Source organism: Phocoena phocoena, chromosome 10 (genome assembly GCF_963924675.1).
Source record: "Phocoena phocoena chromosome 10, mPhoPho1.1, whole genome shotgun sequence".
Taxonomy (NCBI): domain Eukaryota; kingdom Metazoa; phylum Chordata; class Mammalia; order Artiodactyla; family Phocoenidae; genus Phocoena; species Phocoena phocoena.
This window is the reverse complement of record NC_089228.1, coordinates 80,055,646-80,067,703: the sequence shown is the minus strand read 5'-3', so window position 1 is coordinate 80,067,703 and position 12,058 is coordinate 80,055,646. Positions and strand designations below refer to the sequence as shown.

The 12,058-nt window shown below is 43.6% G+C and overlaps 1 protein-coding gene across 1 annotated transcript; it reads left to right on the top strand.

Annotated features, from left to right (window-relative positions):
• Positions 1-966: 966 nt before the first annotated feature.
• LOC136129644 (glutathione S-transferase A2-like) lies at positions 967-11,464 on the top strand. Its single transcript, XM_065885973.1, has 6 exons — positions 967-1,003; positions 1,855-1,928; positions 6,036-6,087; positions 6,914-7,046; positions 9,237-9,378; positions 11,411-11,464. Exons 1-6 carry the CDS (start codon positions 967-969, stop codon positions 11,462-11,464), a joined length of 492 nt encoding a protein of 163 aa, XP_065742045.1.
• The last annotated feature ends 594 nt before the right edge of the window (positions 11,465-12,058 follow it).

The window sequence follows — 12,058 nt, the reverse complement described above, 5'->3', positions numbered from 1 at the left end:
TTCACTTTCACTTCCCTGGTAGTGGTGGTGGTGTTACTGTTACTGAGTCCAAGCTCCTACTGCTCGCTACACAACAGGCCAATAAATCGAGAGATGAGGTGTTGGGACAAGGAATAGAGACTTTATTCAGAAAGCCAGCAGACCAGAAGATGGTGGACTAGTGTCCCAAAGAACCATCTTACCTGAGTCAGAATTCAGGCTTCTTTTATACCAAAAGGGGAGAGGTGTGGCTGGTGGCTGCAGACTTCTTGGTGCTGGCCAGTCCCCAGCAGGGATGTGAAGCCTTTGTTCTTGCAGCTGTCCATGTAGGTCTGGTCACAGTGTTCTTGTACGTCTCCAGCAAGACAAATATTGTTGTCTGTTCTGTAACTTTTTATCTCTGAATGAATGGAAAAGTGCCATACTTTCAAAGGTCAGAGTCTTGAGAACGGGCTATCCTGTGTATTTCAGCCTACAGGCAACATTCTTTTACAGAAGGTGCAGAGCCAGCATGACTAAGCACACGAAAAGGACCAGATCTAATATGGAGTCAGGTTTGTTCTTCCTTATTACAAGACAGCACTGCCTCTTTCCTGCGGTGTTGCCCATCCTCAGACCTCTCTCTATGATCCGCCAAAAGGGAGGGGCAGCCCTAGTCTCTCCTGGGGAATGGAATTACAAAGCCTTTTTCATGTGAAGGATTCTCCCCTACCTGAACAATTTCCAAAATCATCTTCTGTTTAATCAGGGAATCTACGTCAAGAAGAGCAAAAAGATACCCTTGCAGTGTCCGGTTTGTCTATAAACTCTAAAGACAGATGTTTATTCACACACATGAAATGAATTTAACAAAAGTTAAAAATCAGGTGAGTTTGTGAATCCAATGGTGGATTTAGGCTCAATGCTTGGCGCATGGCAGACCCTCCTCCGTAAATCTCAGTTTTTCTCTCCTTCCAAACCTGCAACGGGGAGTAGAGATTTGTGCTGATGACCCTGAAGATGACAGCTGCCTCCAAGTCGGCCAGTATGAGCCAGGAGGCCTAGAAATCCACAACAGAGACACGTCTGGTGGCAGCACGGCGGCTGGTCCAGGGCAGGGAAGCCTGTCCGCTCCCAAATGCCTGCCTGGCCCTCCTGCAGTTGGGGTTTGCCCCCTAGGAGTCTCTCTAGGTCTGGGCCCACAGTTCAGGCCTGCTCCCTGTAATTCAAAAAGAATTAAGCATTGAAAAGTGGGATTGTGGGGAAGTGGATGCTTTACTCTAGTGACAGAAAGATGAAATGAGATCTCTGCATCCTTTAACACAGGTATCTGCCGGAAAATAAATGTTCTGCCCCACGTGTCAGAACACTGCAGAAATCGCTGATAGAAAAGAGATAACACCCCGAGGTCAACAATTCTGGCTGAACAGTGCCTTGTGTGTCTCTTGCCCAAAGCAAAAGATTAAGACCAACAGCCTGACTGTAATCAAGGCAGAACGCTGTGTCTGAAACCCCGATTCTTGAGACTTCAGCCGCGGGCCTCAGTGTCTCCCACCCATCGTGGCGTGGACGGCTCCATCTGGAGAGCACTCGGGTCTGAACTACTCACATGGTACACGCTTATCCCTCAAGTGCGGCCCCAGACCAGTGGCGTGGGGAGCCCCTAGGAGCTGAAAGGCAGAGTCTCAGGCCTGGCCCCAGACCTGCTGAATCAGGATCTGTATCCTAACAAGATCTCATGTATCTATGCGCCCACTGACGTTTTAGACACGGCCTTGTATCCTTACTCATCTTTCCAAACAAACACAGTCTCGGCTCCCCATGTAGAATGTGACCCCCACCAGGTGTGAGAATGTTCCGTCTTCTTTCATCCCCTGTTTGCTGTCTATACCATAGGAATCATCAAGCATTTGCTTATTAAGGACAATTCCAAGACCCTGCCTCCGACTCAAACTAACCAGACACAAAAGGTACCCAGGAGTAGGGTTGTAGATTTAGCCAATAAAAGTCCAAGATGCCAGTTAAATTTGCATTTCAGATAAGCAACAAATCGTTTTTTGGTACAAGTATGTCCGAAGTGTTGCCTGTGTCCTGTATTTTATCTACTCAGGAGTCAAAGTCCTGGGATGCCCAGTCCACCGCCCGACTCTATCTCTGCCTGCTTTATATTTGAGACCCTCACATGCTCCCAGTGGTGGTGGCTTTGGTACATGTTTCAAACCCCAGTTCATGGCTTGCTTCCTTTCTTCCACTGAGGGTGAGAGGCATATGGTGAAACTGGCATCAGAAAGACCTGGCGTCTGGCTCTGCCACATTGGCGACGAAGCAAGTTTTATCTTTCTGAGCCTCTGTCTCCTTCCCTGTAGAATGAGGGTATCGGTCCTCGTGACACCATATAGATAGTGCCTGGAACAAAATGCATCACCGCTCCACCTCCCTGGCGGCCTTGATTACCTCTTCATAACTGTTGTCCTTGGGTCCATACCCTTCTCCAGTAACAACTCCAGAGAACGGGATGTGAACTGCGCTTAACGATATAAACCAGGGCTGCCTCCACATAACATCTGTTACTGGTCTGCCCTGAATTCAGCTCTGATTTACGCAGTTCCTGGGTTGCAAATTTAGGTTGAGATTCTTTACTCTAGTTGCTTCCCAGGTAAAATGTGGTAATGACATGGTTGTTATTTTTGCAACTATGGCAACCTTTTGTTTGAGAGGAAACGGTATTTAACCACCACCAATCAATGAGTTTTCGTGTCAGTGGTCTAAATTGCATTTCTAACTAAAACGTGTTTGGGATTTCCATGCATTCCACAAGGAGCGTGTCCTTTTTTTCCCCTTCCATTTCCACCTGCTTTTTCTGTTCTTTTTAATCACAGTTGCTGACGCCACTTACAGTTAAGGAAATAATATTTCAAAATAATAAAAGGAGCTTGGATTAAAATATTACGTCTGCTTGCTTTTCCTCAGTCAAGACTTTTTTTTTTAAATATATTTTTTTAATGTGGACCATTTGTAAAGCCTTTATTGAATTTGTTACAATATTGCTTCTGTTTTATGTTTTGGTTTTTTGGCCGGCAGGCATGTGGGATCTTGGCTCCCCGAAGGGGGATCGAACCTGCACCCCCTGCATTGGAAGGTGAAGTCTTAACCACTGGACAGCCAGGGAAGTCCCTGGTTTTGGGTTTTGGTTTCTGTAAACCCATCTAACACTGTTCACAATAGAGTAGTGCCTGTCAAGGGCCACTGTAAATCTCTTTCAGTCACCCGAGAACTGGAAAATTACTGAAGACTGCAAGTCTATTCTCTGAAAATCCACATCCTGTAGAGACACAGCCAGCCTGGGCACTGCTGTGGACCAGAATAGACATAAACCCACCCCCTTTTCCTGCACCTTGCCCTTTGAAGCCCAATAAAAGACTCAAACTCCCACCCTTCGGTGCCGATGCCACTCTATGTGTCTGGCCCCTTTCTTCCCTTGGAAAGTAAATAAAAGCTCTCTTTTCTCTCCTTGCTAATATTTCTGTGAATTCTTTCACAACCTATGTTGGCTCACCTAACAGTTTCCAGCTTGCCCAATTTTTGTTAACACAGATATTTTGACCCATGGGTTTGCATTTCTAGCCTGGGCCAGGCTTGGTCTTCTCTGTTACAGACACACACTCACACACAACATAACTGTAACTAAAATGAAAGTTTTAGCAAAAAGTACTTAGCCTTACTATGTATGATACACCCTGGTATTTATTATTATATTGCAATTGAAAAATGGTAATTAGAACCCGTTGTGTTGATTTCACAGTCCACAGTGGGCCACAACCCATAGTTGGCAAACACTGGTATGGAGAAGTTCCAAGACATTGGTGTCAAATAAAAGTGCATTTGAATAGGTTCCCCACTTGTTTTAGGCTAGCCGCTTAACCTCTAGAGACATCAAAATCCTCAACTGTAAACTTAGAATAATAACAGAATTTACCTCAACTAGTTTTTATGAAGATGAAATGAGGATAAAAATGAGAAATGCCCACTATGTGGTAGACACTAAACATATGTTAGTTCCTTTCCATATACTATAAAGGTAATGTACTAACATCTCTTTCTCTAGATGGTAAAATAAAATTCACCCAGCAGTGAAAAAATATAGAATTCCAATAGAAAAAAAGGAATGAGCTTCCTCTTCTGTGGAGAGAAGTTAGAAGGGTTTGGGGACAGTCAAGGCAGGATTCAGCCCCAGTTAATGTTTTTGAACAAGCGCATAATGGCAGCCAAAGACTGACACTGCTCCCTGCTCCTCTCTGTAAGTGAAGTTTTCTGGTTTCAAAGCCCCTCACAGACCTAAGGTGACAGCTGTGTAAGAACAAAGCTTCTCTGTTTATGTCCTCAGAGTGAGGACAGATGCAATCTGAGACTTGGTTTGGTGCAATTTCACAATGATGCCCACTGATAGGTGAGAATTTGGTCCAAGGAAGAACCACATGGGACCCCTCCAATGCCGCCATAAAGAAGGCAGACGCTACCTCTTCTGTTCGAACATACGTTATAAAGGGCAGTTTGCTTCTGTGGTCTGATTCATCCAGCTTCACGGTAACTGAGGGACTGCTAATATGGCAGGAAAGCCCAAGCTTCACTATGTCAATGCATGAGGCGGGATGGTGGCATCTAGGAGGACACCCAAGCATTTTACAGTGTTAAAATGCCATATTCCCTGGAGCACATGTGGGACTCTGTTGAGTGCTTCCCTCTAGAGGTGTCACTGAGAAAAGCACATCTTAACTCAGGTAAGAAGGACACAGCAACTCTGTGCTGGTTTCCTGGGGGACGGAGTCATGGACAGACTCCAGAGATCTGGTCCCTCAGGGGAGAGCAAGCAGTAAAGGAGGGTTTCAGATGAGGTGTTGTCCTGCAAAGGGAACCTCTAGTGTGCTCTCTTAGCCTCCTAACAGCGTGTTTACCTAAGCCTCGGGATTACACTTTCTCGATTGCTTCATGAATGCACAGGACTTTAGCCTTGTCCGTTATCAGGTTCATGAAGAAACAAGTACATAAAAATTCCAACAGTGCCAGTTTAGGTTGTTTAATTTCTATAAATCAGCAACCCACAGTTTTCGCTGTGGTCCAGCTTTGGGGTTCAAGGACGTGTTCAGAGCTCCCAGGCAGGGTGAGTTCAGCACGGGAGGCTGAAGTAGGGGGGGATTTTGAGAGGATCCCAGGCCTCCTTTTCTTCAGCCCAGCCTGACAGAGGAGGGTGTGGGACAAGGCTTACCAGAGGCTCTTGGTCGGGACTTCTGGGTTCTCTGGGCCCAGAGGCAGATCCTCACAACCCCATCTCCATCGGTCTCACAAGCAACAGCCCACCAGCTAGTCCCATCCTACCTCGGCCACCCTCCCACAGTGACCACCCACCATCCCTTATGTTGTCTTGAACTGGATGCTTTATAAATTGTTGCCCACACACCTCACTGTCTGTGTAGTCTGACCCTATGGGGTCATGTAGAGCCACAATAAACTGTTTAGCAAGTTAGAAACTCCCAATTCTCAAACTTTTCACCATCAAGACCCCTTTTCAAAATATGAAGTTGAATGGAGGGAGGTAATATACAGCAGAGGTCCCTGGTGGCAGCATCTTGGGGGTCAGTGGCCCCATGGATACCCCCTGCTGGGGGATACACAATACGCTGTCCTGATCTCACAGGGAGAGAAAGTCTTTCGAGAGATATTAAAACTCCATAACTAGAAGAACTTCCCAGTCCCTTCCCACCAGTGATATCCCCCTCCCAAATCACTACCTAATCACTGACAGAGGGGGAGGCAGGGTGGAGGTGAATTGAACTTGCAAAATAAGCAGTTACGTGCTGCAACCCATGCTTTTATCTTGGTGGCTCTAATCCAGATTTCCAGGTGGCCATGATCACTGTCTTCTGTGTGATCATCCTGCCAAACTCAGAAATCCTCCAGTCTCCATAGTCTGCACCAGACAGAGGCCATGCTGTGGAATGAAATAACAAAAATGCTGTGGAATGCACGCTCAGTAATGCTGCGGGATGAAATCATAAAAATTCACTATTTCTGCTTTCCAGTTTGAAGAGATATTTATGGAAACTCCAGGAGACTTGGATAAGTTAAGAAATGGTAAGACCAAGAAACTAAATTCCTCTGATGGGAGGATCTAGTACAAGTCATAAGTTGAGGGTTGAACCCCAGCAATGCCATGTGTGTGCATGGTGGGAGTGGGGTCAGTGGAGAGGGAGAAGCATGGTTAAAGGTAAGGGGTGGGGCTCCTTGAGCAGGTCTTGCAGCTCACTCAGGACTAGGAGGGGCTGGAACTCTGAGTATTTGCTAAAGGAGCCGGCCTTGGCGGTGCCCTGTGAATGCCCTCTCTGTGCACTCCCTGCCTTTCTGCACCATGAGTGACTGTATCAGTTCAGGATGCCACACAGCCCTCCCACCCAAGGAAAAAAATGCATTAGAAAGAAGAGGGGAGAAACAGGCCCAGCAGTTGCCTTCAATTCTTTTCTCTGGCAAGTTTGACAAGGTAACATCCTAGCAGTATTGCGGAATTGGTGAGCAGGGAAAGGGTCCTCCACATAGAAATCTCTCAAAACCTGCCTTATATGATGTGAGACTTACTTGAGAACTTCCCATTTGAAATGGCAACCTACTGCAGCTTCTTCCAACTTCTTTCTAAAATATCCATGAAGACAAATTGACACAGAATTAAAAGGGACCTCCCATGTAGCTGAATGGGAAATAAAAAGAGAGATGAAATAATAAGTTCAAAAGTAAAAGGCAGATTGATAGGCAAAAGAAGGACTATAGCAAGCTAAAACCAAATGCCATCCTGCTTAAGCGGTCCAGATCATTTTAGTGTTTCATTTTATATCTGCAGTTATTTCAACATTTTTTCATCCTCGAAGGGTATAATTCATCAAATACTTCACTCTATTTCTTTCAAAAGAAGGGAGTTTGATGTTCCAGCAAGTGCCCATGGTTGGAACTGATGGGATGAAGCTGGTGCAGACCAGAGCCATTCTCAGCTACATTGCCACCAAATACGACCTCTATGGGAAAGACATGAAAGAGAGAGCCCTGTACGGTACTTTTCCTGTTCTTTCATCAATGATTAATAGGAACGATCTAGGTCCTTCTCTGAGTGATCAGGGTGTGCTCACACGGATCATGACCGACAGCAGTATAGACCTTAGTGGGTATAACTGAGTACAGCAGAGACCTATGAGATGAGGGAAGAGTGGAACTTGGAGTGGAACCAAGAGCTTATGAAAGAGGATGTGGTCCACGGATATAGTACAGTGACAGAGGTTTCCAAACACAGGTGAACTATAAAGCCAGGAGGATGCTGGAACCATGACTCCAGGAGCTCAGGCTGGACACTCACCAACAGCTAGAGACAAGGGACAAAGTGTCTGAGTGTCTAGAGGATAAAGAATGGAAAGGGAAGGATCTAAAGGAATTGATTCTTAAGTTTCAGAAATTTTAGTATAATGACCAGGAACCTAATTTATCAGTCCTTTATATGGACTGACCACTTGACAGAGTAAACAAAGGCTGGTCCTCTAGATGCCAGGATTATCTGGAACATTTTACTGTAAGTCTGAAGCAGCCAGATTTATTCAATACAGGCATATTTGAGGGAAATTTGTTCTCTGTTGTGATGGGGCCACATGACTGATACTAAAATCATGTAATGAACTGTGAACAGTTACTCAGAAAGTCAAACATATAGTTACCATATGACTCAGCAATTCCACTTCTAAGTATATACCCAGGAGAGTCAAAAATACATCCACACTAAAACTTGTACACAAAAGTGCACAGCAATGTTGATCATAATATTCAAAAAGTGGAAGCAAACAAAATGTCCAACAACTGATGAATTGATGAACAAAGGCTGGTACATCCATACAATGGAATATTTTTAGCCATGAACAAGAGTAAAGTACCAATACATGTGACAACATGAATGAACTTTGAAAAGTACTAAATGAAAAACACCGGACACAAAAGGCCACATACTGTATGATTCCAAATGTATGAAATGTCCAGATGCTCAAATCCATAGAAATAGAAAGTAGTTGAGTGGTTACCTGGGGCTGGAATGTGGAGGAATTGGAGAGTGACTGTCAAGGGTACTGGATTTCCTTTTGGATAAAATGATAAAAATAATGTTCTGGAATTAGAATGTGGTGATGGTTTCAGAATGATAGTACAATTTAAAGGATGAAAATGATATCATGTGAATATATTTCAATAAAGTTTTACTTTAAAAAACTCCTATAGGAAGCCCTGTATGGAACAAAAACAAAAAATCACCCGGAATATACATTGTTGAAACTGTGTGAAGAATTGCACTATTTCACGATATATTTTGTTTTTTTTAAAGATTTACTTATTACTTATTTATTTATTTTATTTTTGGCTGCATCAGGCCTTAGCTGTGCCACATAGGATCTTACGTTGTGACGTGCAGGTTTTCTCTTTCTAGTTGTGGTGCACAGGTTCCAGAGTGGTGCGCTCTGTAGTTTGTGGTATGCAGGCTCTCTAGTTGTGGCGCTAGGGCTTAGTTGCCCCTCCACATGCGGGATCTTAGTTCCCTGACCACGGATCAAACCGCGCCCTCTGCATTGTGAGGCGGATTCTTTACCACTGAACCACCAGGGAAGTCTCCTCACGATATATTTTGGGTGGAGTCTTGAGAAATGCAAACAAGGCCAGAGCCAGGCAACCGTATGTGGAGACGGTTGTGGAGTCATGTTCTGTGGGAAATAGTTGGAGGAACTACTGATATTGGGCATCTAAATGGTCCTGGTGGTGTAACAGGATGGGACAGGGAGAGGGATGTGACTGGGACCGTGGTGCCAGGACTCTCTCTGGACATGACTGAGGTGGTACTAACACATCACACTGTGTACAGAACACACCACAACAGACATGGCAAACCCCATGTGTGGTCTCAGTGGTTACCTGTAGTGATTCACCCATTTCTCTCTTGCCTCTGACTCTGGATGGGTCACCGGTGTGCTTTGTCCCTATATTTGATTTGTGTATAACCAAAATATTAGACATATGTCTACCTTAATGGCTTTGTTCTAGAATGAAATGTTAAAATTAGTAAAACTCATAACTGAATGACTGACATAGAAAAATGCACCCAGTGGAGGAGAATTACTTTTATCACCTCCTGATGTCCCACTCTTATCCATTCTCAAACTATAAAATCTAAGGCAGGAGACATTTGACAATTTGGTCATTTTGTTTTTCAGGATTGATATGTATTCAGAAGGTGTGACAGATTTGGGTGAGATGATCACGCTTTTGCCAGTGAACGCACCTGATCAAAAGGATGTCAAGATGACGCTGACCCGAGAAAGAACAACAAACCGTTACCTCCCTGCATTTGAAAAAGTAAGTGGACTGTTTAGTGTTTTGGGCACTGAGATCAGAGGACCAAGAAAAATAGTGCCTGGCATCGCAGGGACATTACCTTCACCTCTGTGAGTATTTCTGAATACTAATGTAACATCCTGATTCTCAAGGTATTTTATAAAAATTGACTATGAGGAAGAATTGTACCAGTTTTACCCAAGTTGTAATTTTTCAGCAAAATTTTGATTTACTTAGACCCAGTCTGGAATTCTCTACTTGATTGAATTTCGTGGTTGTACTTAGAGCTTGGGCTGAGAGCCACACTGGAGCCTGGAGTACATGGATCCTGCAGAGCACAGTGCAGGGCCTTTGATCCAAGAGGAGCACAATGACAGCAACGCATCAGAAAATATTCTGGTAGCATGTGTAGGGGGACATGAGACCAGCTGCCCTTCAGAAGAATGTGGTACTGTTTCGGGGATGAATGAGATGTTTCTAAACAGAGATGGGGGCAGTGGGGTGGGGAGGAAGAGACAGAGGAAAAGCTGTTCAGGAAAAAATAATCTACAAATTTTGAGGACATGGCTCTCAGAATTTTGAAGAAACTCATACAAAACCAAGGAAATGACGTTCCATCATTATACCTAGTATATATCTTAGTTAATGCTTCTCTTTGAAGGTAAGAGGAGAACAGTTCAAGATCAGAACTACCTGAAATCATGTGAAACAAAAATCATGAACCAAAAAAAAATGACTTAAAGAGATTCAGGAGACTTACATATAAATAAAAAGACTAACAACAACACCCACATCTTTATAAAGCATAGGGACATATTTTCATTTATTCAGCAAATGCTAATTCATCGCTTGCATGTCCAGCCATGATATTCAAGGAGTGAAGAATTTAACAGTAATCACAAAGCACACCCTCCTGGCCCTTGTGGTGCTGAGTGCTTATGGAACTTTCACACGATGATAAGCTCTTCAGTGATTGCAGTTTGAGTACAACTATACTTTGAAAACAAAGGGCCCCATGACAACATAAGTAAAAATTATATATTACAAAATACGTTTATTGTTTGTTTGTTCGTTTTTTTGGCTGTACTGCGCGGCTTGCAGGATCTTAGTTCCCCAACCAGGGATCGAACCCGTGCCCCCTGCAGTGGAAGCATGGAGTCCTAACCACTGAACTACCAGGGAATTCCCTATTACAGAATACGTTTTGATGTTATTATATCCTTTTCCAAATAATTATCCATTTGTCCATACTTCTATATGTATACATAAGCTGAAAGTGTATTTGCTAAAATGTTATTATCTTTAGTCGGTGGTGCTGTGTGTGTTTTTTCTCTTTGTACTTTATGATTTCCAGATTGGTGGAATATTTTAATAAATATCACATTTCCCTAACATATTATTATAAAAAGTTTCATACATGCAGAAAAGTTTAAAGATGTATAAAATGAACTCATATGAACCCACCACGTGGATACCAAAAAGCTTTGTTTTCCATTATCATATGTCATGATCTCTCCATTCTTGTTCTGTCAGTCAAACGTATTATTTTGGATAGATTTCAAAGTGACTTTAAGTCATCAGGGAAGTTCATTCCCAGACATTACAGCATGTGGATCGTGCCATGCTGCAAGTTAGGGGTGCAAGCATGGAGCGCAAGTTAGGAGTCAGGGAGATGGGAGTTCAAGTTGATCCAGGTTTATTTCAGGTCCCAGAGAGAGAGACCAGGAAACCAGGAAGCAGAAAAGAGGAGAAATGTAGACTCTGAAATGGTTTTCTCAGGGTTGAAGAAGACTGTCAAGAAGTTGGAGTCACCGCCCAAGGGAGAAAGATGAGAGAGGTATGAAGGGCCATGTCATGAATCCCAGGGCTGCACACTTTAGGGTGTGGGGCAACAGAAACACTGTGCAGACGGTGCTAAGACCTTGGCTCAGGGGAAGAAGCAAGTAAGGCAGCCAGAGTGAGGTGGGCCCAGGACAAGGAAATGGTGGCCAGGCTTCCACAGAGGATGAGGAGGGAACACCAGGGACCCACTTGACCCGTCTTACTGATTCAGGGGGAGCAGAAGACTTCTTTATTGAGAAGCCTCTTCAATGAAAAGTCCAAGTAGTCCCCGCTCGCCACAACTAGAGAAAGCCCGCCTGCAGCAACGAAGACCCAACACAGCCAAAAAAAAAAAAAACATGTTACGTTTATGGCAACACTATTTAAAATAGCGAAGACATGGTAGCAACCTAAAGGTCCATCAACAGATGAATGGATAAAGAAGAAGATGTGGTACATATACACAACAGAATATTACTCAGCCATAAAAATGAACAAGATGAGGCCATTTGTAGAGACATGGATGGACCTATAGACTGTCATACAGAGTGAAGTAGGTCAGAAAGAGAAAAACAAATATGATATATTAACGCATATATGTGGAATCTAGAAAAATGGTACAGATGAACCTGTTTGCAAGGCAGAAATAGAGAGACACAGATGTAGAGAACAAACTTATGGACACCAAAGAGGGGAAAGGGAGGGTGGGATGAATTGGGAGATTGGGATTGACATATATACACTAATATATATAAAATAGGTAACTAATGAGAACTTGCTGCAGAGCACAGGGAATTCCACTTCGTTGCACAGTAGAAAGTAACACAACATTGTAAAACATCTATACCCCAATAAAAAAATAATAATAAAATAAATTATG

What these genes read in the sequence shown, in the direction of transcription:
- LOC136129644 (XM_065885973.1), top strand. Translation starts at nt 967, where the DNA reads ATGACCCTGAAGATGACAGCTGCCTCCAAGTCGGCCA. An exon ending in CTTGGATAAGTTAAGAAATG is followed by an intron (nt 6,088 to 6,913) that starts GTAAGACCAAGA and finishes TTCTTTCAAAAG; the next exon opens with AAGGGAGTTTGATGTTCCAG. An exon ending in GACATGAAAGAGAGAGCCCT is followed by an intron (nt 7,047 to 9,236) that starts GTACGGTACTTT and finishes TTTGTTTTTCAG; the next exon opens with GATTGATATGTATTCAGAAG.